Source organism: Grammomys surdaster, unplaced genomic scaffold (assembly GCF_004785775.1).
Source record: "Grammomys surdaster isolate TR1022 unplaced genomic scaffold, NIH_TR_1.0 205, whole genome shotgun sequence".
Taxonomy (NCBI): Eukaryota; Metazoa; Chordata; class Mammalia; order Rodentia; family Muridae; genus Grammomys; species Grammomys surdaster.
Window position 1 is genome coordinate 6,044,982 of NW_021604650.1, and position 25,345 is coordinate 6,070,326.

The window sequence follows — 25,345 nt, forward strand, 5'->3', positions numbered from 1 at the left end:
CTCTCTCTCTCTCTCTCTCTCTCTCTCTCTCTCTCTCTCTCTCTCTCCTTTTTCTCTTATTGTTATCCTTTTTAAATTTCCACTTTCTTCATCTGCAAGGATGAGCATAATCAGCATTTGGGAGAGTCCTGGGAGAACAGATGGATGGTTCATACTCTCTCTAAGAGAAGGCAGCCAAGAACATGCAAGGACTCCAACCTGATCAGTTCTCTCCATCATTCTGATTGATGTTCTTTAGGCCTCCTTGTCTAAGACCAGAAAGGCCAGTGGCCTACTTGGAACCAGTGTCATGCATATTATATAAACTAAGAATCTAGCCCAGGAAGTGGACACAAAGGGGATAAGCATTACCCTGTGCTATGGTGTTGTGGATTGCCCTGGTGCTGTTTGTATTTTGATGCTAATTCCACTTCCCAAAGAGGGGCTGCCTCAGAGGAGGAGTGAATCACACTCAGGTGGCTTCCTGTGAACCTTCTCCCCCTTTTAACTTGTAAAATAAAGGCTAGAGCCGTGATTGGGCAGTGGAAGGGAAAGGTGGAGCTAAAAGTCTTAGAGAAAGAGGAAGAGAAAGGAGGAGGGGGAGACGAGTAGAGGAAGGAGAGGAAGATGGAAGAGGAGGAGGTGGGAGAGAAATGGAGCAGAAGCACGAGGCCTGGAGAAACTGCAAGTTATAAGGGATCTCATTGCTGGAGAATAGAGTAGGGTAGTAGGAGATCTGCCCAATCTAGGCACACAGCTTGTATTCATATTAATTGAGTCGTGTTTTCATTGCATGGGCTTATTTGGGTTGGAGACTTACCACAACAACCCTGTGTAAGCCCTAGTCAAAGACCTAAGGCCCTTGCTGCTTATGAGGTACTGGTCAACTCTCCTCTACAATAAAATAATCATACATATCCTTATAGGCAAGCTCCAAGCCAACAGGAAACCCTGTCTCAAAAGAGGTTGGATGGCATTCTTGAGGCTGACACTTGAGGTTGTCTTTTAGTCTCCAAATATACCTATGCACACATGCACTGAAAGTGAAGGACCTTACACAACCCAGGTTTACATGTCTGAGAATAGCTGTTTCATACCTATGGTCTCTAACACATTCCCATTGTCTGACAGCAGTTTCATGAGGTACAGTGTCAGGTCTTGGCCAGCTATGTCCAGCTTGGTGGTTGACAGGTGCAAAGGATAGCCATTAATGATGGGCACGAAGTAGGTCATCCCATCTCCAGATTCAATAGTTGTTCCTACATAAGAGAACACTCTGTCATTATGATGTGAGGTACACGGCATGCCTTGGTGAGTGTTAGTTCTGTAGGAAGGGGTGATGGAGGGGAAATAATAGAAGGGAAGGAAGGGAGAGGGACCAAGGAGCCAGCTTCTTCCCAAAGGACATGAACTGGAATGAAAGCTGACCACCAGCTGTGGATATAAGCCTGTAGGTTTTCTTGCTAAGTCAAACATGCAATTTTACTAATAGCTGCCCAAGAGATAAAAGAAGAAGCTGCCTGTGTGTGGGTAGGCACTGGGTCTCTCTGGGAGGTGCCCCTGCATTGGGAAAGCTTGAACATGATGGCAGAGGTGTGTGCCTTAGTTAGCAAGGGCTCCAAGACAGTGTTTTTAGAAAAGTAAAATAAGACAGAAAGTTACTGAGGAAGACATGTACAGCTACACAAACACACGCATGCACATAGACACACACAAAAAAAATATCCATGCACTCACATACACACACAGACACTTCACTTTTTATCAAAATATGTTAGTCTTTTCATCTTTGTGACAATTGCTGAAGAGAAATAATTTAAAAGGAGGGAGGAGTTTTGGCTGATGGTCTATGCAGCTGGCCCACTGTAGAGCTCATGGCAGGAGCTCAGGCTAGACCAGATGCTCCATAAATGGCGGACAAGAAATAGAGGAAACAAAAGCAGGGGATGGACAGACCCTGTAAGGGCATGCCACCATGCTACCATGACCTACATCCTCCAACCAGACCCTGCTTTCAGCACCCATCACTGTGGGATTGTGACTCCATCAGGAACCTGGGCCCTGGGAATCCAGCCACTGCCCAAACCCCATCAGCTGACAGTCCCATAGGAACTCAGGTCTGCCAGGGACATTTCACACTCAAATCCTAACAAGTAGTACCACTTTCAACAGTATCAGAAACTGTGTGACAGTCTGATAACAGACAGACATGGCCTGGACACCTAAAGTCCCGTCACAGTGCCAAGAGGGATCCAGAGAGCCCACAGACTTGCCAGGGTCTACTAGAGGCCTATAAGATTCTGGCTTTTTTTCAAAGTTGACCACATTTTTCAACACAGCCCCAAGCAGAACCCAAAGGCATGTGGCACTGAGGGTTTATGTAGGGGTGTGGCACTGAAGGCTTTTGTAGGGGTGTGGATCTGAGGGGTTTTGTAGGAGTATAGACCCGAGGGGTTTTGTAGGGGTGTGGTGCTAAGGGTTTTCATAGCGGTATGGATCTGAGGATTTTTGTTTTTTGTGGATCTGTTGGGTTTTGGTTTCACTTGCTTTTAGAAACTGATAACCTGATTCTAAAATCCATGCAGGAATGCTGAAGACCTAGCAGAGCCCACATCTCCAAATCAGGCCATCCAGAGGGTAAGACAAACTTCACCTCATTGAAAGACTCAGTATGAGCCATGGCATCAAGAACATTTGATATTGACCTAGAATCAGAAAGAAAACAACAACAAAAGATTGATGGAACAGGCCATGGGCTCGGAAGTCAGCTGGTGTGTACACAGGAAACTCATCTTCAAAAAGCATACAGGCTTTTCAAGGGAAGGAAAGGGAATAAATGTAATTTATTTATGTATTTATTTTGGCATTTAATAATGGCACAAAATAACAGGCTTCACTGAGCCAGTTCTGTATTTGCTAGCTTGGTCTTGCTGTCTATCTTCCAGTTCCTCCTGTCCTCTTGTCTCCGTCCCTGGTCCACATTAAGCCTCTCTGTTTTCTTTCTTTTTTTTTTTTAAAAAAAAAGATTATTCAATTTTATCTTGTGTGTATGGTGTTTTGCCTGTGAGTGTGCATGTGTGTGTGCACCACGTGCCTGCATGGTGCCCTTCTTTGGAGGCTAAAAGAGGGACTCAGATCCTCTAGAACTGCAGTTATAGAAGGTTGTGAGCTTCCATGAGGGTGCTGGGAATTGAACCTAGGTCCTTTGACAGAGCAGCCTGTGCTCTTAACTATTGAGCCACCTTTCCTGCCCCCTACTTTCTTTCTTAATATGTGTATTTAGACAATGCATTTCCATCATCTCTGTCATTACCTATCTCCAATTCTAGTAGCTCATCTTCTCTTGTTTCCAACTTCATGTCATCCACATTGTTTTTGTTATTGATAACCCCGAGTCCAGTTACTGCTGCCCATATGTCCATGGGTGTAGGGCATGCATGGAGGGGCTGGAGACCTACTAGCAGCCATATCCCTTGTGAACGAGAATGTCTGGAAATCTGTGTCTGCAGAGGATGATTGACTGATCAGAACTTCACTATTATGGAGAGACTGGAAGGTTGCAGGTCCAGAGACTAATTACCTTATCTCAGGCTGGCTTTAGCCTCTGGAATAGCCTTTCCTTGCCCACCTCTGTGTTGGGACTAAAGTGCTGTGACTAATAGATAAAAAAAAAAAAATGGAATCTATTACTTGAGCACACCCACTAGCTTCCAACAACCCAAAAGCTAAGAATGCCATCAGATAGCATATAGAAAAGAATGCCATCAGATAGCATATAGAAAAGAATGCCATCAGGTAGCATATAGAAAAGAATGCCATCAGATAGCATATAGAAAAGCATCTCCATCTCACTTAAGCACTTCTCTGATATACCCACCAAGGTATTTTAAATTTGCCTTGATTTGACTTCCTTTGTTCTATAAAACTGCTTTCACACTGGAAGATGGAAGTTGGGGTAACTTCTGTTCCTGGCCATTGTCACTTAAAATGGCTCCATAATAAGCTACCTCTTATTCCTTCAAGGTGAGAACTGTGGATTTCTTGTGATGGCATCCCAAAGGAGAGCCACCCTCCCTGCCCTAGCACCCATCCATTGTCCATAGCTAAGAGGGATCTTCTCAATAAACACCACAGAACTAGCAACACACGTTTCATTCCTATCTTATGGGATACATTAACAATCCCAACAATCAAACAATCAAAATGGACCGCAGAACTGACTGTTAAATTAAATTCTATAAATGTCTAGAAGAAATCAGAAAACCTTTGGGTCCAGTAAATGATTTTTGAGTGTGGCACCAAACATTAAAAACATTGCTAAACAGGACTTTGTAGAAATGAAAACCTGTTCTTGAAAAGACGGTGGGCAGGAGAAGTGGAAGCTGGGTAGGAGCACTGCTCTGCATAACTGGAATCTGATAAATGCCCTGTCAGCATGACTGGAAAGAAAGCTGTAAAAACACACCAGTGAACTCATGAGAATCTGGTAAAACACCTGAGAGCCACTCCATCACTGAAGTACACATGGACAGCCATATGCTCAGTGCCCTTGGCCATGAGGGAAGCACAAATTAAAAGCAGGAGGAGACATTACTGAATGTCTATGAGAATGGCCACAATAAGACTGGCCATCCCAAGAGCTGGCAGTTGGGACAGTTAGTATTGTCAACTTGGCACAATCCATATCTGTGATGAGGCTTCCAGGTTGGGTTCATTGAGAAGGGAGGACCCATCCTGAATATTGGTGGCACCATCTCGTGGGCTGGGGTCCTGGGCTGAATACAGAGAAGAAAGTGAGCTGAGCACCAGCCTTCATCTCTGTCTGCAGTGTGGCCAGCTGAACGCTCCTACTACCATGGCTTCCCTGCAGAGATGGACAATGCCTTCAAACTGTGAGCCAAATCCTCCCTTCCTTCCTTAAGCTGCTTCTGTCTAGTATGCTGTCACATACAGTAGAAGAGTAACCACAGAGGGCCACACCGCTGTTCCACATGCTACAGGAAGAGACTTGTAGATGTTCATAGTGGCTTTATCATAACCCTCCAAATCTGAACACCCCAAACGGCTATTCACAGATAAGTAGACAAAAACTTGGCACATTCCTAATGTGGAACCACACTACCACAGCTCAGCAAGAAGAGCAAGCGAGCTATTGACCAATTGATCGATCAAGGCCAGAGACAGCACAGAAGAACCTCCACATAGTGAACAGGTGAAAAACCATCGACATCCGAATGCTGGCTGCACAGCTCCATCCACAAATGCTAGAAAATGCAGTGAGTGGCAGGGGCAGGGTGGGATCCTCGGGTGTGGTTGTGATCGTGTTTCGAGAGCATGCCCGTGTGTCAGAGCTCATTAATGCTGTTAATTTCATTCAGTATACCTTAGATCAGTTAAGAAAAAAAAAAAAAACCTCTGGAAGCATTCTGTGTTAGCAGGATAAGGAAGGGAAGGAGTCAGAACAAGAGCCAGGTGTGTGTAAAATAGAATTCATTATTGTCCATTTTCAGGACAGTGTGTTTAGAGCTCACCAGAGGACCGAAGATAAGGAAGCATCAAGGCCCTGTCTTCCCCAGCTAGCAGCTGGCAACTGCCAATTTTCAGTTTAATCTTAGGTTGAAAAGTTACAGACTGCCAGGTGACTCAGCCTGAATATCTGGAAGGGAGGGGGAATCTGGAGCCCCAAGAGAATGGGGAGTTAGGGAGGGACTGTGGGGAAGATTTTAACTCTGGAGAACCAGCTTATGGGAAATAGAGGGCAGTGGTGTTTCTGCGATCACCATATAAACCATGGTTTGGGGCCTAGAGCACTTAAAAGCAGAGGACCTGGCAGGGGATTCACATATGTTTCTAACTCCAGTGCTAGGGGATCCATTCCTCTAGTTTCCAAGGCCAATGTGCATAGACACATACTTTAAAAAAATAATAATTCTTAAAGAACAAAAACAAAGACCACACTTGGGCACCCAATAATCTTACCAGCTGTTTTGAATTTTGCCCCACTCTGCATTTTTTTTTAGGACTCTTATTATGAAGTGAGGATCACTATGAGCCTTGAAGAGTATTCTTTGCTTTTTTAAATGAACACCTCAAGCTTGTGTGCCGTGTGTGTGTGTGTGTGTGTGTGTGTGTTCACTCACACATCTGTATATATGTGGGGGTCAGAAGACAATCTTAAAAAGTCAGTTCTCAGCCGGGCAGTGGTGGCGCGCGCCTTTAATCCCAGCACTTGGGAGGCAGAGGCAGGCGGATTTCTGAGTTCGAGGCCAGCCTGGTCTACAGAGTGAGTTCCAGGACAGCCACGGCTATACAGAGAAACCCTGTCTCGAAAAGCCAGAAAAAAAAAAAGTCAGTTCTCTCCTTCAACTATGTAGGTTCTGGGGATTGAACTTGGGGCATAGGCTTGGCAGCAAGCTCCTTTACCTACTGACCTCTATGGCCATCCCCCACCTATGCTTTTTTTTTTTTTTTTTTTTTAGGGAGAGACTGCATTGCTGTGGTGAGTGTCCCCAACCCCAAGAACTAGACGTGTATCTGGAAGGATGGGATCCCATAGGGTCACTCACCAGAGGTTCTGCCAGAAGCGTAAAGGGAGAGGACCCCTTGATTTGCCGAGTACAGGGCAGGGAAGTTGAAGGTTTCAAATAGAATCTGGGGAGGAAGATGGCATGCTGGCTGGCCAGGTGGCACACACTGCCCCCCGGGCTCATGAGTACATCTTGCCGCAAGCTGTAGATCCAGGGAGGCTGAGCCTGGGGCTGGGCAGCAACCACCTCCAGCTGGCTCTGCTGTGAAATGACTGTTCTAGCTTCATTCTGTGGCTGTGATAAAGACACTCTGACCAAAGCAGCTTAGGGGAGGAAACAGTTTTATTGGTGAATACTTGCTGGTCATGGTTCACCATCGAGGGAAGTTCATGATGAGCCACACATCACATCAGGGCAGGAACCAGAGAGGAACAATGCTTGCTGGCTCACTCAAAGGCTCATATTCAAGCTAGCTTTCTAGATTTTATACAACCCAGGACCACCTGTAAGAAGGATGCTGCCCACCCCCAGTGGCTGGACCCTCCTACATCCATTAACAATTAAGACAATCTCCTACTTACATGCCCACAGGCTAAACTGATAATGGCAATTAACTGAGACTCTTTTTTTCAGGTGATTCTAGGCTGTATCGAGTTGACAGTTAATGCTAATTAGGACACTAGCTCTCTAGATACTTCTATAATGGATTGTGGAAAGACTGGTTGGATCAGGATGTGATGGCGAGATCCACTGGGAGCTCTGTCTCTCTCTGGTCGCTGGATAGGTATCATCAGCACTGTGAAATGGGTTAGTGTTATGATAAGGTCTGAGTTCAGATTGTCAGCATGCTTTGGGGCGCATCTTCCTGTCACTGAGCACAGCAGTCTAACTCCCTAATTAGGGTCTCTTGGACACTCTTCCTGCTTGTTTTTGACTGTTAAACAGCTGGTTTGACCAAGCTCTTGCATTGTACTAGCATTTTGAACACTCCACACATGCCTTGTGTGTTAACTCCAAATTAACCTGCAAGCCCCACCTGCCCAGGAACCAGCTAACTTCCTGGAAGGTTGTGAATTGTAGTTCTTGGGAAATAGCAAAGCCTCATGGGAAACTACTGTGGCCTATACGTTTGTTCTTATAAGCCCCTGTAACACACGGTTTGAGGCCATTCCAGCTGGGAAAGTCTGAGGCATGGTCCTGAGCAAAGTCCATCTCTTGGTAAGTATGTAATATTTAATAAATGCTAGCTTTAAATTTCCCTCAAGACAGTGGAGTTGGGTGGTTTTATTTTTTTTCCTGTCAAATTAAAAGATTAACACTTGTAATAATTGTACCAAAGATCACCGCCGATCACCTTGGTGACTGAAGGCATGGCCCCAGAGAGGGCTTTTTTGTAGAGTGAACCTTTTTGTAGGAGTCACTTTGCCGTGAGCATACTTATAAGTTTCTATATGGACCAGTGGTACTCAGTCAGGGGCTGAGGAGAGCAGGAGGATTGTTCAAGGAGGAGGAGAATACTAGAGGGGAAAACCCCACAGGAGCCAATCATCTGCTTTTTTGCTCTAGGACTAGACTTGAACCTTCCTCTCTATGTGTCTTTGTCCAGCTGGACTCCACCCAGACAGAGCTGCCCCGGAGCCCCCAGCAGGTCGAAGCAGAGCTCAGCTATTCAGCCCCTGCTGCATAGCTCCTCATAGGCCTCCTCAGTTGAAGAGTGTCTCGGGCAGCTGAGCTGAGGCAGTCTCACCCCTCTTATCCCAATCTAGTTTGCTGAGACCATGGACATTGGATGCTTTCTGAGTGAAGCCAGCCATGCCCAGGCCTCAGGGAGCCAGCTGTGGGCATTTCCATGCTCTGATTGTCTACACTGGGGGTGTGTGGGGGATGTGTGTCAGCAGCAGGTTTGGGGCTGCTTTGATGTGAGCTCATACCTGCATCATGATGGGTAAAACTGCTGTTTCCAGATCTAAGTGACCTCTGAGATGTGCAGATCATGCCTTGGCCCTGGCCTGCATGTGGGAGGCTACGCCCTGCTAGCCAGATGGGCAAGTTTGGCTACCTGGTTCCTTCACTTGCCTCTTTAGGAGGAGCTGAGCCTTGGGATGAGGACTCTGACAGTTGGGATTGGGTGCAGCTTCCTGCAGCCACTGCAGCTAGCCCTACTGCAGCCTAAGGCAGACTCTGCTATCTGTGCTCTGGCAGGAGCACTCACAGATTGGAGTCCACCCTTACCAACTCCATCATGGCAGGAAGGACTAGGATGAGACCCAAAGCAGAAACAAGGCAACTTTGAAGTCGGGACAGAGCAGAAACCTCCCTCCTTGCCTTGCAGGGAGGGCTCCAGGCCCCAGTACCTGAGTCATTCTGGATTTAGCTTCCTTGCTGTTTAACGGTGGCTCTGTTATCAAGATAGGGTGCTGCTCAGGAGCGATTCGGAGGGTGTGGTAGAACGAGTAATGCCAAATCTGCGGGAGAGAGGACGGCAGGTGAGCTGTTGGCTCTCCAAGGCCACACTGACTATTATCCATCACCCATCTATCGATCTAAGTATCTGATGCATCTATTCAACATCTAAATCACCTTTCTGTCTTCTGTTTACCAAATAGTCTCTCTCTCTCTCTCTCTCTCTCTCTCTCTCTCTCTCTCTCTCTCTGTGTGTGTGTGTGTGTGTGTGTGTGTGTGTGTGTGTGTAAATCTACCACCTATCTATACCTGCCACCTATCTGTTCATCTCACTACCTGTATATTGTCTACTGTCTGTCTGTCTATCTTGTCTCATCTGCATCTGTCTCTGTCCATCATCAATCTACCATCTATCTGTTATCTATCATGTATCAATTAGGTCTAAATTTGGGACAAATGGCTGAGGTGCCTATTTAACACATCAAAGTAGACCAGGCCACCAGGTTTTCCCAGCATCCCTCAGTGCCTACCTGTTACAGGGCATGGCTGGCATATGCCATCTTCTACCCTAAACTTCTCCAGCCCAGGGGCTAGGCTGTCCTTACCCTAGCTGCCCTTTCCTATATAATCCACTATTTTGGTTACCTGGCTCTTCTGTCTACTCCTTACCCCCCTGGCCTCTTACTTTGGTTCTTCCCTTTCTCCTCCCCCTCCCTCCTCACATGGCCCAGTTCAATCCGGCCATGTCCACTCTGGTCTCTGCCAGACATCCCTGCCTCTGGCTATTCTCTCCCTTTTACAATAAGCTTTCCCCTCCACCAAACCTAGGAGCAGCCATGTCCTTCCTTTTTTATTGTTTTCACTCACTGTGTACATATCAGTCATCTATCACCTGTCTAACACCTCCTCCCGTGGGTGTGCCACATCCCTGATAAAAGACCTGTTCCTCCTCCCCTCCCCCCTTTTTTCTTTTTGCCTCTGCATCCCTCCCTACCTCCCTAAATAAACCTCCTAGGTGAGAAGACCTGTCAACTTGTGACTTTATGGATCCTGCCAAAATAGATCCAACATTTGGTGCCAGAACTTGGATTAGGATTCTCTGGTGCTTGTGCCCCCCACAGTGGGGATGAAGCCACAGGTCAGACCCCACCCTGTCTGCCTGCCACAGGCTTGCTGTCCTCCACCTGATCACTGGACATCTGCAGATCCAACACTGGATATTGGTGAGTTTTCCCTTCCTGGTTGGCATAAATGCTTTCCTGGATCTAAGGGGTGACCATTGGGCATCTGGCACCCCTCTTGTGTCCTTAGGAGCATAGGAACCCCTCGGCTACTGCCTCTATAGTTATAGCTGGCCCTGCTTGTCACCCCTCACCACAGATCTTTTGCCTCAGGCAAAGTTTCACTCTTTTTTTTTTTTTTAAATCTTTTTTTCTCTCAAGAATCCTGGAATCCTGGTATTGTATTAGATGAGTCCTGTCTGCTCCAGCACTCTGCCTTGCTGGGGCTCTTTGCCCTGGTCCCTGACTGGCCTCAGAATGAATGACATGGTTCTCCAGCTTATACCAACTGGTTCTAGTCCTACCTATGTCCTTGGGACATCTTGGGCCCTGGCCTGTGACCCTTTCCTTGCCAGTGGCAATTGCATCTTTGTCCATACACCCAGGCCCTCGGCCTGCCCTGGGGGACCAGCACACCCCTCCCCCTCCTGCAGGTTCTAATGTCAGAAGCTACTATAACAGCCTCAGTCTCATGAAAGTTAAGTCATGAAAGCTAAGCTTATATACATGGCTAAATCTTTTCATGTTTAGAAATATATTTGAAGTCATGTAAAGAACCGATGCGGTTAATTACAAGATTAATCTTTATTTGGCCTCTTGTTTTATGTTCACAAGGTACAGTTTAGAGCAGATAATGAATGACATGTTATTTAACTCAGATATGCTTAGTAGGTACTAGCCCTCAACTTTCTTTACAATGACTGGTGCCAGTGACCTACCGCCTGGGTTTCATAGTAAATGATTAATAGGAAAAAAGATAAAGTTTATGTAAGATATGAAGCTATAGAACCTTAAGTTATGAGGATCTAAGAGAGTACTTTAGGGTCTACAAAGTGTTTTAGGTTGATGACTACAAATGAAAGCCCAGAGGGTGATAAGGTGACTTAAGGTATATAAAAGGAATAATAACTGCTTCGGATTTCTTCCTCTCGCTACTGTTATATTAGAACTTTGAAAGTTCAGACTTCTAACATGGATCAAAGAAGTTCTGACAAATTATTAGTCTATCTCTGGTAAAGCCTTTCACTATATGATCCACTATTATAGTTACCAGTTCAAGATTTTACCTTTCCTTTGGTTCTTTTAAATATAGACTTACAGGTGTTTTCCATTATGCTAAATTTATATACATCCTACCTTCTGGATAGAGGGAAGAAGCCCCTCCTTCTCTCCTGCTTCATGGAAGATTTCTGTCTTTCCTGAGCTTATCTTAAGGAGTGCTTGTGCTTTTAACAAAAAATTGTTTACCAAGCCTCTACTGTAACACAAATATGCTATCTACTACCCTTTTCTAAAATATGGATTTCAGTACAGACTACAATTTAACATGACTACAATTTATCTCTTTTTGTAAACTTAAAAAAGATTCTTATAAGCTTCAGGAAATCCACTCAGATCCACCTCCCATGGGTCAAACGGGCTCTGGATAAGTACCCCTGTATAAGTGACAGACTTATTTTCCCGCCCATTGCCTATCCCAAAGGGTGAAATTTCTTCCCTTTTCCCTGGTTTTGGGACTCCCCTCCCCTCAACTACCAAGACCGTGAGCCTAAAAGTTTCAAGTGTACATTTAAGAATTTTTTTTTCTCCTGAATCTACTTAACTTTACCTTCTGCCTCTAATACGAGTGTGTGTTCCAGAATCCTACCGAGTCCAGGTGTTTGCTCAAAATCTGCACCCAGGACAGCTCCAGAGAAGCTACCCACAGGTGCTCTGGTCTACCCTTGCAGACCACTTCAACTGGTCCTGCACTTTCCTAGCCACAGATGGTTCAACAGATCCTGAACAGCAATTAACCAGACAGTTCTCCCAGGATTTGGCCAGCATCCCAATTTTCTTAGGGTCCCCAAAGATGACACTGTCCCCAGCCGGCAGGAAGTAGCCTGCAGCCTGCATCTTTAGCTTCCCCATCACTCCACTTCTGGCTCCTCCTCTTCATAATAAACCAAAGGGAGGAATGTTAGTGATCAGGCACCTCCACGTCCAGCCCAAGGGGCCCGGTGACAGCAGGACAAGGCATTACTGCGGAGAGGCTACACATTCCCACTGTCCTGTTGAATGTCCTCCTGCACATGTGCTACAACATCCCTGATAAAAAGTTCTGTTCCTCTTCCCCTTCCCCCTTTTTTCTTCTCTCCACCTAGAGGCAGCCTCTGTATCCCTCCTCATCTCCCTAAATAAGCCTCCCACGTGTGAGCTGTCATATGTAACTTTATGGATCCCACCTCATAGATCCAACAGGGTCAAAAGTTCAAGGCCATCTGAAACTATGTAGCAAGTTGAAGCTGTGCCTACAGAGAAAATACTCAGATTTCTTGTCACTATTCTTTAAGCAATTCAGTACCCAACAATTGGTATGGTGACAACACTGAGATTTTGTAGCCTAACTTGAGATAGTGTGGAGCACATGAAAGGATTTGGTTGGCATCCTGCAAGTACTGCCATTGCACACGGTGATCCAGGGATCTGGATGTCTGAAAAGGCCCTGGACAAGACCCTAATTCCAAAGGATGGCTGAACTGTAATCAGCACCTCTAGCTCACCATCAAAGAAAGATGCAGCGTGATCCAGTCTTCAATGATACACCAGGCCTGAAGTTATGGAATGGAGTTGGCGGGGGTTGACAGGATCAGCACAGTCTAAAAGGTCTCTAGGGTCTTATGGGTGACCGATGCATGCATCAAAATTCGGTGGAAATTCAGGTGGTTTCGGTGTCACAGAGAAAGCCCAGCAATGATGGAAGCTTGCCACATAATATGTGCCTACTCAAGACCATTGAGGTGACCTTAGTGAGCCTCTGTTACAGGATATTTGATTATTGTAGATAGAAAACTTGTTAGCAAAATATATAAGCTTAGATAGATACTGCATTTGTCAGATGTAGTTACGTGTGTCCTGTAGAGCTGCAGTTCGTGTGTGCCTCTAAAAGCCTCCATAGATAAGAATGCTAAAGAATGAAAGGTTCCTGCCGATTTTAAGGCAAGTCCATTGGGAGAGGCCTTCTAGTCTTTGCTCTATGACCTGAGGCAAAGTTAACTGGATGACCTTGAGCTAGCTACCTGATTGTAAAGGTGAAATGGCCCCTACTGACTTGGCTTGGAGCCACCCACCATAAAGGTGACAAGGTTCAGCCTGCCTGCCAAGGATCTAGGGGAGGAGCTAGAGAGTTCTTTGATAAGCAATTGGATCTTTGATAGTCTTTGTCTCTCTTGGCTTGGAAGAACCTTCTTGGAAGAGCTCCAGGTGAGAGATAGGGATTTTTCTGCTTGGGCTTGCAGGAACAACAGAGAAGCAGCTGGCAGGATCCAGATAAAACAGGATGGCATTCACGCCTAAGCTGGAGATCTGAGATGGAGATGTCACCGATGGCTCATCTGGAGGTCTGTCTCTTCTTCATCTTCTCACATGGTTGTGCTCTGTAGATCTGTGTCCTGATCTTTTCTTAGGCCACAGTCACATGAACTAGGATCCACTGTAGAAGCCTCATTTTAATTTGGTTACCTTTTGTTTTGACCTAGGGCCTAGTTGTCTAAGTTGGCCTTGAACTCTCCTGCTTCTGCCACCATGGACCTGGGATGGCAAATGAATACCTCCACACAGCTCAACTTTAATGGTCCTATCTTGAGCTGGATGACTCAGTGATTAAGAGCACTCTTATAGAGGACCAAGATTTGGTTCCCAGCAGGTGTCATTGGTGACACTGACAGGAGCTTATACTGGAATGGTATATCTCTAATCTAACTCTCACTACACTGATAAAATGGGGAAATCTGATCCAAAGACACACAAAGAAGATGCCCTGCAGAGACTGAAGTAATGCTCTACAAGTGGCAGAGGCCCCAAAGATTGACAGAGCCCCCAAAGATTGTCAGCAAGGCTTACAGAAACCAGGGAGAAGCTTGAGGCAAGTTCTCCCTCATAGCCCTCAGCAATAGTCCTGTACCTACACTTTGACCTTGAGGGATATGAGACAACAGATGTCAGAGGCTTAAATCTTGGGTTGTGGAGCTTCATCATGGCTGCTTCAGGGCTCAGATTACAAGCAACACACCCTCAAGTGCAGGTGTCACTGACGGCTGGTCAGACCCATGTGTTACTTCCCCAAGGCTAATGACTTCTTATGCATCATTCCCTCTCAGCCATGAGAGCATAGGAGCAATCATATTATCTTATAGACAAGGCATCTTTGTCTTGAGGGTCCCAGAGGCTATGCCTTGCCCTGGTGGTGTGGGCAGTGAGCAGAGGATGCAGGACTGGAACTGAGGTCTCCTGACTAGGATCCCCGAGGCTGTGACTATGAAGGCAATGAGAGCAGGAACAGAGCTAGGCCCAAACAGCAGGTCCCTCCTGTATCAAGAATTTTGGTTCCTTAAAAAACCCAGTTATATTATACGAATGTTTTTGCTTTAATCCCAGGTGTGGGGTAAGAGGCTGCTTCACAGCAGGTGATTATGATTTGTCTTGTGCTCTAACAGGGGTGTGGTTTTGCCTGCTGTGATAGTTTCTGCTAGTGTGTGACATTTGGAATGCTTGGAACTTTTGAAAGGGTATAAATGCCAGAGCCCCAGGAGGAGCTGGCATGTGTTCTGAGGAGGCGGCTGCTGCTGGTTACTGGTGCTTCAGGTTTATCAAGTAGTCATGAGCAAAGAGACTAGAAGAAGAGATTGGAACTATCCAGACTACAAAGATTGGACTTGCCCCTAGGAACTCCATACCCCTAAACAGCAGGAAGTAGTCTAAAGAGGTCTATGCTCGCCGGGCAGTGGTGGCGCACGCCTTTAATCCCAGCACTTGGGAGGCAGAGGCAGGCGGATTTCTGAGTTCGAGGCCAGCCTGGTCTACAGAGTGAGTTCCAGGACAGCCAGGGCTATACAGAGAAACCCTGTCTCGAAAAACCAAAAAAAAAAAAAAGAGGTCTATGCTCCCTTCCCCCTATAATCTCCTTTCTCTCCTATGTAGTGTTGTGGGATTGGAAGGGAGTAGGGTGGAATAAGGGTTAGAAGGGTGATAGATATAAGAACTCAGTAAATAAAGCAGCACCCTCCCCCCCCCAAAAAAATCATACAAACACCATTCCTCAGTGCTAAGGGCAGTGGCTAGGGCATGACTGGCCCCACCCCCAGAGGTTGTAGCTCACCTTTTCTACATTGTCCCAGTTGGTGATGACTCCCCGGGAGATGGGGTAGTACATATTCAGCTCTGTTCGATTACTCTGGGTCTCAGCTCCAATGAACCAGTCTTTTTCTTCCAATCCCTCTAGCACATTCTGAAAAACACAGGCAGGACAGGACAGCCCCTGAGAGTGGCAGACTGAGACTATGCCCACCGTACACGGCTTTCATGTGTAGACTTAAGCCAGTGCTCTGAGGCTGCTGGGAACTCCTATCCATCACCAGCCTGAACATGGAGGAAGGTCTCCAACCATGCACACTTTCAGGAGTGGTCACTAGCAAATGGGGCAATTGCCTCCAGGTCCAGGGCTGCTGAGGTCACTGTGAGGACACCCACATTGCAGGTGTAGAAATGGAGGCCAACAGAGAAAAACTACCAGAGGGAAGGCATGGGGGCACAGCCTACGTACTTGCTCTGGAAGGCTTGCTGGAAAAGGGCCTGCAGCATGAGCTGGCTCCTGGGTTTCAGGTAGATTGAACTTTCCATGCTATAAGAGGGGCTGGGCATCTACCTCATTCCACCAAACAAAACCAAATCCCACAAAAAAAAACCAACATTAGGATCAGAGCTATGGAGATTTAGCAGGGCTAGCTGGATAAAGGGGCAGGAAGCCCAGAAAGGACAAAGACTGAAGAGCCAGCAGGCTATGTCCACATCTGAGGACAGAAAGAATGAAACAGAGAAAGTGGGCGCTCCATTCTAGATGGAAGACTGGCTCGATAAGACCGTGGAGGAACCCCTGAGTCACACTCCCTCCTCAGAGGAGTTCAGGGTCTCTGGGGTAAGCTAGTGCTTAAGCTAGATGGAAGCAATGCTCCTGGGGTAGTAGTGCAAAGGGGAGAGGGACAGGGTGTGAGTGTGACAGGACAGTCATAGGGCTGGGCAATGTTGCAATCCTGGGCTGTGGCAGTTCTGCGTGGGTGCATGATACCATCAGTTATCATGCAGCTACATGGTGGAACTATGCTGCAGTGGTGCATGGTACATGGTGCAACGTTACCTTGCAGCAGTGGAGCATCCCAGGGATGCTGCAGGCATGCTGCAGTACAGTAAATTCACGGGCCTGTGCTCAAGGCAGTCATAGCCCCACTGCCCAGAGCTTGTTCTCAGCCATCTTGCCCTTTCTATAGCTTTGGACTTCATCTGAGAACCACCAGCCAAGACCTCAGGTGAGCTGCTCACCTCCCCAAGCTCCTACCCACTTCTCTGTCGAGTGGGTACAGTTCCCTCAGCGCCCTGTGAACCCCATGCACTGCTGGGACCATGTGGAGTGAGGCCTCACAGATGGACAGACCATGGCATTGTCAATGCTGTGCCTCCTCGGATGCTTTTCAGAGTGTGGTTGTGTGAGTGTGGGGGTCAGCTTTGAAGCCATCATTTACTAGCCTGGTGGCCTGTCCCTGGGTGGCCTGTGGGCCAGGACTGTGATGGAAAGAATGACTCTGTCCTTGTCCAGACTCTCTGTCTCCTCCAGGCCTCCCACCGAACACACCACTGCCTTCATTGCCAGTCACCAGGCCTGGGAAGAAGAGATCAGCATCCCGGGCCCTAGAGTACAGCTGAGCCTCTCACCAGAAGAAGAAAAGGAAGTAGACTCTCCTGAACATTAGAGGTTACTCCTGCTGCCCAGGGTCGGGGCAAGGCTGACAGGAAATATGGCTAGGGGGAGGCAAGCCTGAAGAAGAGGGAGGAGACAGGCAGAGTAGAAAATCTGCTTATAGTTTTCATGGTAAATTGACTTTTTCCATGCTATGGCCCTCTGCTTCATGCCACATAACCAGCCATGAGCGTCACTGGCCCCCACGTTGCTCTTTGCACAGTGCTCCCTCTTGGCTGTGGTTCTGTAAACATCATCTGCCATGACTGTCTGCCACACCCACACAGTCCCTCTCTCCATTACTGTACACAGGTATATGACTTATAACTCACATGCTACATAGATCTGCGTAAGAGTCTATGGAGATTTGGGACTCTCCAGTGTGCCAGGCATCTACTGGGGTTCTCTGATCACACCCATAAATGAGAGACTTTACAGTACTGTTAATATGTGCTTCCTTCCTCTCCCTGTGGGGCTATGGGATGACTTCAGGTACAACCCACATTAAGACCTTACACCCCCTGGTGGGCGGATGCCACCCTTGCCGGAGCTTGGAACAGACTCACAACCAGCAGCACGAGTTCAATGGCTGAGGTGAGGCACCTCGCGGGCCTCATAACCCAATTCAGGCTACTCTCCCCCGCCTTTAAAAGCCGGGCGGTGGTGGCGCACGCCTTTAATCCCAGCACTTGGGAGGCAGAGGCAGGCGGATTTCTGAGTTCGAGGCCAGCCTGGTCTACAGAGTGAGTTCTAGGACAGCCCTGGCTACACAGAGAAAAACCCTGTCTCAAAAAACCATTAAAAAAAAAAAAAAGACCTTACACTACAGAGAGTGAGCCACTGCACTTCAGAGGAAGCTCGTGGCTGCCAGAATGACAGAGAAGTTGAGAGTCACTATCTGTGTGGAGGGGCACTGCCAATCAAGCTCAGAGAGGGGGTCCCTGAAGCGGGAGGAGACCCAAGTGGTATTTTGCTAGAGGGAGAAGTACTAGAGATAAAGAGAAACTGCACCCAGAGGCAGCTGCCGTACTGGAGGGTACGGAAGAGCCTGCAACCGGGAGGAAAGCTGTTTGCTCATGGCCTCTCATCTGTCCCTAAGGACACCTTCTTGAGCCATCTGACAGGGAGCAGGCAGTATGGAAGTCAGAACACTGGGAACTATGACAGTCACAGCAACCAGAGGATCCCGGGAGGTTGGAGGATGAAGCCAGGGGCTACTCACAGTATGTTTCAGTTTCCCGAGGATGGTGGGGAAGACAGCCCGAGGGGCCTGAGTTCCTGCAAAGCCCACCTTACTGAAGCCAGAACCATAGTCACAGATGAGGGGGGTTTTGTCCATCGTGCTGTGGTGACCTGGACACACCTGCAGGGAGAGACCACATCATTCCTATCTCATCCCTTACGGACTCTGTGTACCTAGAGTAAGGCTGGCCTAGCAAGAGCCACTCTGCAGGTGCTGTTTAGGAACAGAGAGCTTTAAACAGCTCTGTGCACTCAGTCATCCTGCAGGCCTGAGCATCTCCTGGGCTGTAGCTTTGTGCCTCTGCCTGCTTCAGATGGTCCCTCCAAAACAAGTAAAACATTTACAAAAAGTTGTATTTGGAGTGCTTAGGCCACAAATCGGTCACGATGAAACCATTTCTGTCGTTGTGTGGGTCAGCCTGGTTTGCTCTAGTTTCAACACTTAAGAAATATCATCTCTGAAACCTCTGGTGTGGACAAACTGGGACAGACCCTGTGGTATGGACGAGGCCAGGTAACCTGCTTTCCAGCATGTAAGGACACAGGCATTAACTGTGGCTGCACAGCTAGGCAGGCTTAGGGCTCAGGAAGCTGTGCACACTGGGTATGTTAACACATTTCACAGCAAAAGCCTGGGCCCTGGCATCCCCAACAAGCCAGGCTCAGCCACTTGTCCCCAGTATATCATCTTAAAAACCAACTGTGAAAAAGCAGAGAAAGATTCACTCAATATGACCATGTTGGCAAGAGGGACAAAGAGGTCCATTTACCCCCAAGTCCCTCTTCAGGGTCAGGATATGAGGCTCAGGCTTAAACAGAGGGCAGGATCTAAGAGTCCTGGTTAAGGTGTGGTCCCGTCTGTCACTGACCCATCACTGTCTCTGTTCCAGTCTCTCCTTCAAGGTGGTCTGACAAGTTCTCAGAACTCTGTGAGGTCTCTGGGAGACAAGCTTTCCCTCTGTCTGGCCCTAGTCTTCAGCCTTTCCCTCCCTAGTGTGACAGTTCTGGGACAATTCCAATGTCTTGTGTTAGAGCTTTACCACAACAGACTCCAAAATTTTCTTCCTCAACTGTAATCTTTATGATAGAAGAGTTATTTTAAAGATTATTTTTATGTCTCTCTCTGTGTGTATCTGTGTGAACGTATGTGTACTGCAAGTATATAGCTACCTATGGAAGCCAGAAGAGGACCAGTCTCCCTGGAGTACAGGTGGTTGTGAGCTGTCAGTGTGGGCACTTAGAGCATCTTAACTACTGAGACTTCTCTTCAGCACCAGCAGGAGATATTTTAGAATTAGTTGTGCTATGAGACCACTAAACAACAGAACCCAAGACATTGGAGTTGCCCCAGGAGTCTCACACTGGGGAGGAAAAGGCTGAAGACTGGGGCCAGACAGAGGGAACTTGTCTCTAAGAGACCTCACAGAGTTCTGAGAATTTGTCAGACCATCTTGAAGGAGAGACTGAGACAGTGATGGGTCAGTGAATCACCTGTACTCCAGGGGGACTGGTCCTCTTCTGGCTTCCATAGGTAGCTATATATGCAATACACATACATTCACACAGATACACACAGAGAGTGACATAAAAAGAATCTTTAAAATAACTCCTCTTCTATCATAAAGATTACAGTTGGGGAAGAAAAGAGGTTAGGGTCTGTTGTGGTAAATCTCTAACCCAAATAAGCCCATGTAAGGAAAACACAACTCAATTAATATGAATACAAGCTGCATGCCTAGATTAGGCAGATCCACCACGACATTATTATATTCCCCAGCTATGAAATCCCTTGCAACTTGCAGTTTCTCTAGGCCATGTGTTTTTGTTCCATTTTCCTTCCACCTCCTCTTCTGTCTTCCTCTCTCTCCTTCCTCTCCTTGTCTCCCCCTCCTCCTTTTTCTCTCTCTTTCTCTAAGACGTTTAGCTTCACCTTTACCTTCCACTACCCAATCACCAGCTCTAGCCTTTATTTTACAAGTTAAAATGGGGAGAAGAGTCACATGAAGTCACCTGAGTACAGATTCACTCCTCATCCAAGACAGCCCCTCTTGGGGAATCAAAATTAGTATCAAAATATAAACAACACCAGGACAATCTACAACAGGGGTCCCATGTATGTAATTTTCACCTCACCCAGAACCCCAGGAGCTGAAGGGTCGACAGGGTCATCTTGGTTAGTGCTGCTGGGTCTCACAGAATCTCTATCCCCACAAGTCCTACATAGCTCTTCTCCTTTCAGACACCAGCTACTGAGACACTGTCTGTGGATCTCTAGCTCAGATTCTACACAGGGAGTAAGTTATATCAACAGAGGCATAGAGGGGTAACATAAGCTACTCCTCTGCTGCTTCCTGTCTGGAAATCAGAGAACCTGTGGGCTCCAGCTGTGGAAACATCCTCTTCTCAAGAGAGCTGTAGTAAGAGGCCTGCCTGTGGGGCCTGATTTCTCTCCTTAGAGCCCCGGACCACGCTGTCATGTCTGCCTATGTCCTTAACAATCCTAATAAACTTAACCCATCTCAACCCAGCTCAGTGTCCCATTTGAGCCCACACCAGATAACTCTGTTGTTTGCTTATTTTGTTCCTCTTCTAGAGATTCTGTCACGATGCTAGGAGTAACTGTTGTCCCCCTTTCCCCCTTGTTTAGTATTTGTGCTCCACTGTGTAGACACAGAACACCTTAGAGACAACTGGGTTCCTCTTAAAAGGGTAATTAGCACTTTGGGGGTTCTCCAAGGCTTTGGGGAATCGTCTTTTTCTGGTGAGGATCATGTCTCTGGGATGGCAGTGACAACTGAGCAGGCAGTGGCTGTTGGGAGCTAAAATGACTGTGAAAACTTTTTGAAAATAAGGACAGACACCACATTACCCTGCTCTTCCTTCCACGAGCAACCTCTCCGTAGTGTGGTGGTGCCTCGTGATTGCATCTTATCAACACCAGATGTGGATCTTACTCTGTAGTCCAGGCTAGACTCAGATTAATAGCAATCCTGACTCAGCCTCCTCCCTAGCGCTGGGATTACAGATGTGAACCACTATACCTGGGTAGAATTTCTTTCAAAATTCACGTGTACACCTGTGAAGCCACTGGTCTCAACAAGGCCCTACTCGTCCCTTACAGAGCACAGGTGAAAAGAGTTAGCATCATCTTCCAGACATGAGAGTTTTTTGAAAGAAAGCCTATAGCATCGTTTCCCGCATAGCGTCACCAGCTGCATCTGCCCCAACTGCCCCTGGGTTTCAAAGTCACACATAGGCTCACCTTTCCATGGTGAAATGAAGTTCCCAGAAAAAAAAAAAAAAGGCCGCACCTGTGTTCAAGCCTGCACAAGGCTGATTTACCATGGCTCTCAACCTTCCTAATGCTTCCGCCTTTTAATGATGTGGTGACTCCCAACCATAAAATTATTTTGCTGCTACTTCATAACTGTAATTTTGCTACTGTTATGAATCATAATGTAAATATCTGATATACAGGATATCTGCTATGTGATCCCTGTGAGGTTAAGATCCCGGGTTGAGAACTGGTGGAATAGAACGTCATGATTGTGGAGATAAGGAATGTTGCAGACCCAGAGTCAAATTATCTTGGGCTATTGTGAGTCCCATAAATAGCCATTAATGTCTGGCTTATTCCTGTGACTCTGCAGTGAAGGAAGCCTTTAAAACATACTAACTTAGCAGACAACATCTACCAACCCCAAAACAAGAATGTCCTCAGACAGCATCCAAGGCCTGGAGCAGAGATTTCCCCATGCTCCTACTGGTGGGACTGGTAGGTTGAACAATCCGGCCCTTCCAGAAATTAATTCCCTGCTGGCAGGATGAGCCAGTGAAAACCCATGACAGGAGTTAGGCGTTACTGTTAGCCTGGAAGGAAGCTTGACTTGTTTTCTGGTCATTCATTTAAAACAAATGTTTGGGGCTAGGCATAGCAACTCATGCCTTTAATAGCAGCTCTGAGGAGGCAGAGGCAGGAGGATCTCTCTGAGTTCAAACACAACCTGGGCTACACAATGAATTCCAGGTTATCTAGGACTACATAGAGAGGCCCATCCAAAATACACATACACACACCACCACCAACAACAACAACAGCAAAATCCACCCAAACCTGTAACTCTTGTTTCTGGCCAGGAAATTTTTTGTATATGTCCCAAGCTGCTCATGGGAGTTATGGGGCTTCCTGCTTTCAGAGAATAAACCAGGGCACAGGGAAGAACAAGACCTGGATCCCTTTCCACCTAGATGGAAATCTTTCCCCACAGTAGGGTGAGGCAAGCAGACAGCACAAAACCATTGACTGTTGCTCACAAGAAACCAGAAGCTCACCAATCTCACCTGGCTCAGGGTTCTGGAAACAGCAGGACGGGAGGCTCTGGTCTCTCCTCAAGGTTTGTGTGGGCATCTGTGGCCGATCCCAAGTGTGCTTATTCAGGATAAGTTGATATAGCTTGAACATGTCCCTTTTCTCATTTTAAAAAAAAAAAAAGAATCCAAGAGACTTAAGCAGCAGGGATGCTCACCCAGGCCAAACCCGAGAGCCCAAAAGAATGAAGGATGCTCCACCGTGAAGCACAACCTACACTCCATCAGGGAGAGGGCCCCCTCCCTTGAACCAAATCATGAAGTTGGTAGAAAATGGAACTTACTGGTGTCTTTGAGGGAGGTCACAGTCCTCCTCTTCCTCCCCCGCTACAAGATATTGTGGGCCCCTCTGGGTACCGTGGGCCTTTCCCTGCTGCTGGGACATTTGGACATTGTGATGCAGCTGTGACTTCAGGGCCTCACCCATGCAAGGCTATCAGCCCTGGCTTGAAATGATCTTGTAAGAGAAGCTTCTGGGTTTTACACTAGTTCCTGTTCCTAGGTTCACTATTGTTGTGTGTCCCTCTAGATGTCTGTCCTTCTATGGGACCTCAGGGAGAACCAAGGTCTCTATCTGGAATGACAAGGGACTCAAAAATCAAAGATACCTGGACTGTAGAGACACTGCCCTCAGCCTTGGATTGGTGATCCAGGGCATGATGGGAAATCAAGAGGGATACTCTATATACAGAGATGAAGGAAGAACCTAGGGCTTCAGGCAGGGCCAAGGCAATGTGAGGGGAAAACCCTGGTACATTTGGTATGTGGGAGAACATTCCAGTAACTGCTCTGGAACCACAGTATAAAGTCGACACTTCACAAACACCATTCCAGAAGGGAGTGGCCAGGTGGTATAGCTCAGTAGAGTGCTTGCCTAGCATGCTGAAGCCCTGGGTTTCATCAGTATCCATACCCTCATTTCAGCACTTGGAAGGTTAGAAGGTAGAGGCAGAACCTATATAGCAAGTTGGAGGCCAGCCTGGTTATTAAGTCTCACAAAGAAAGAAAAAGAAATGAGAATTGAGACTTGAAACTAACCGGGCTTTCTCAGAGGCCCTTCAGTGTTGCCTTGGTGAGTCAGGACAGGGACCAGAGGTACCACAATGGTCTAGCTTAAGTCCAAAGATTTTATGTTTAACAAGACCTCAAAGCACTTTGGAAAACACCATTATTTCTTACAGTCCCAAGTGATAATACCTGGAGTGGATTCTGTCCAAGGTTACGGTGGAAAGAGACCTAAGCCAGGACCTCATAGCTGAGTAGACACAGTATCTAACTGTGGGTAGACACATACACAGAAGCCAACTGTGATGGTTTGAATGAAAATGGTCCCAAATGGCCCACAGGAATTGGTACTTAGGAGATGTGGCCTTGTTGGAATAGGTATGGCCTTGTTGAAGGAAGCCTGGCACTAGGGGTGTGCTTTGAGGTGTCAGACTATGTCTGCCTGCATGCCACCATGCTTTCCATCATGATAACAATGGACTAAACCTCTGGCCTATAGGCCCACCTCCAATTAAATGCTTTCCTTTGTAAGAGTTGCTGTGGTCCTCAGTGTTTTTTCATAGCAACAAAACCCCCAAGACACCAAGGCATGAAACCAGATGGGACCAAATGAAAGGCTTTCCAACAGAACTTTCTAGACTGTGGTTCATGAGTCATAAAGCCATTGCTAGAAGGATGGGTTATCTCTCATTTCCCTGTACCTTTGATTCACCCTCCTATGTAACACGCCAAACTTACCAATGATGACCTTATCATGTATCACACTGTCTCTGAGGTGTGGGAGTCCTGAAGCACTAGAATGAGTAGTCCCAGCCTGAGCTGCTGTGTGAGGCTATGAAAGGTACCCCTTTGCCATCTCATCTGAAAACTCCACAGGGACAGGGACTCTGCTTCCAAGGCAGCTCATGTTTGTTACACAGATGTGGCTATGGGTGGGAAGCCTCTGCCCAGGCTGGTGAGGGTCCTCAGGATATGAGGGTGGCTTCCCACCAAAACCATGGGCCCAGAGACCACAAGCTAAAGTACTGTGGCCTCCATGCACATCTGGAAGACAGGCTCCATTTGGTGTTACTACAGTCTGTTGGTTACACAGGTTAGTGTTCTTCTGTGTGGAGAGTCCTTCAGATCACAGGATTGCCTGCAGGTAGTCTTAGGGTGCCATCTTGGAGGCTGCTGCTGCAGCAGAAGAATCCACAGTGAGGAGACTTACGAAGGCTCACTGAGAGACTTGCCACCAGGGCCAGAGTTCCTTCCAGGAACTGCAGCTTGGTTACCATCAACTGAGGGAGCAGGATTGGGATCAGGGGCTCTCAGGTTTTGAGAATTCCTTCCTGGCTCTTAGCTCCTGGCTCCTTAGCCCAGCCCCAGGAGAATTCTCAGCCAGAGGTGCTGGAGCCAGAGAGCATGATTGTAAAACCAGAAACGTGGCAAGAACAGCCGAGAATAAAGGGGTTAGAAGGTATTGTGCATAGCTGATCTCAGTGCCCTAGGTGCGGCACTCGTGACCTCTGGTTCACACCTGGCTGCCTGCCAATCTGCCTGGGAAGGCAGAGGCCTGGGCTTCTCCAAAGACAATACTCCTCAAATCAAAGCAAGGAGCAAGACAGCTTTCTGCTAACACCTGTGGTTTGTGGAGGAGGCTGAGGGGGAACCAAGTGGCTGCTATCCCTGAGCCTCTAAGGGCAGGAACAACAGGCACCTCTGAATGGCTTATATCAAATCATTCCCCCTCCCCCTCTCTCTCTTTCTCTTTCTCTCTCTCTCCCTCCCTC

At 47.2% G+C, this 25,345-nt stretch overlaps 1 protein-coding gene across 1 annotated transcript in view; it reads right to left on the bottom strand.

The window, feature by feature from the left end:
* The window catches only part of LOC114624193 (actin-like), a 36,962-nt gene extending 18,665 nt beyond the window's left edge, over positions 1–18,297 (bottom strand). Inside the window, exons 1-5 of the mRNA XM_028771017.1 lie at positions 18,181–18,297; positions 15,327–15,455; positions 8,861–8,971; positions 6,546–6,630; positions 1,077–1,238 (exon numbers count right to left, since the gene is read on the bottom strand). Of these exons, the coding sequence (XP_028626850.1) occupies positions 1,077–1,238; positions 6,546–6,630; positions 8,861–8,971; positions 15,327–15,455; positions 18,181–18,297 (604 nt within the window). The remainder of the gene's footprint in view (positions 1–1,076; positions 1,239–6,545; positions 6,631–8,860; positions 8,972–15,326; positions 15,456–18,180) is intronic.
* Positions 18,298–25,345: the final 7,048 nt, after the last annotated feature.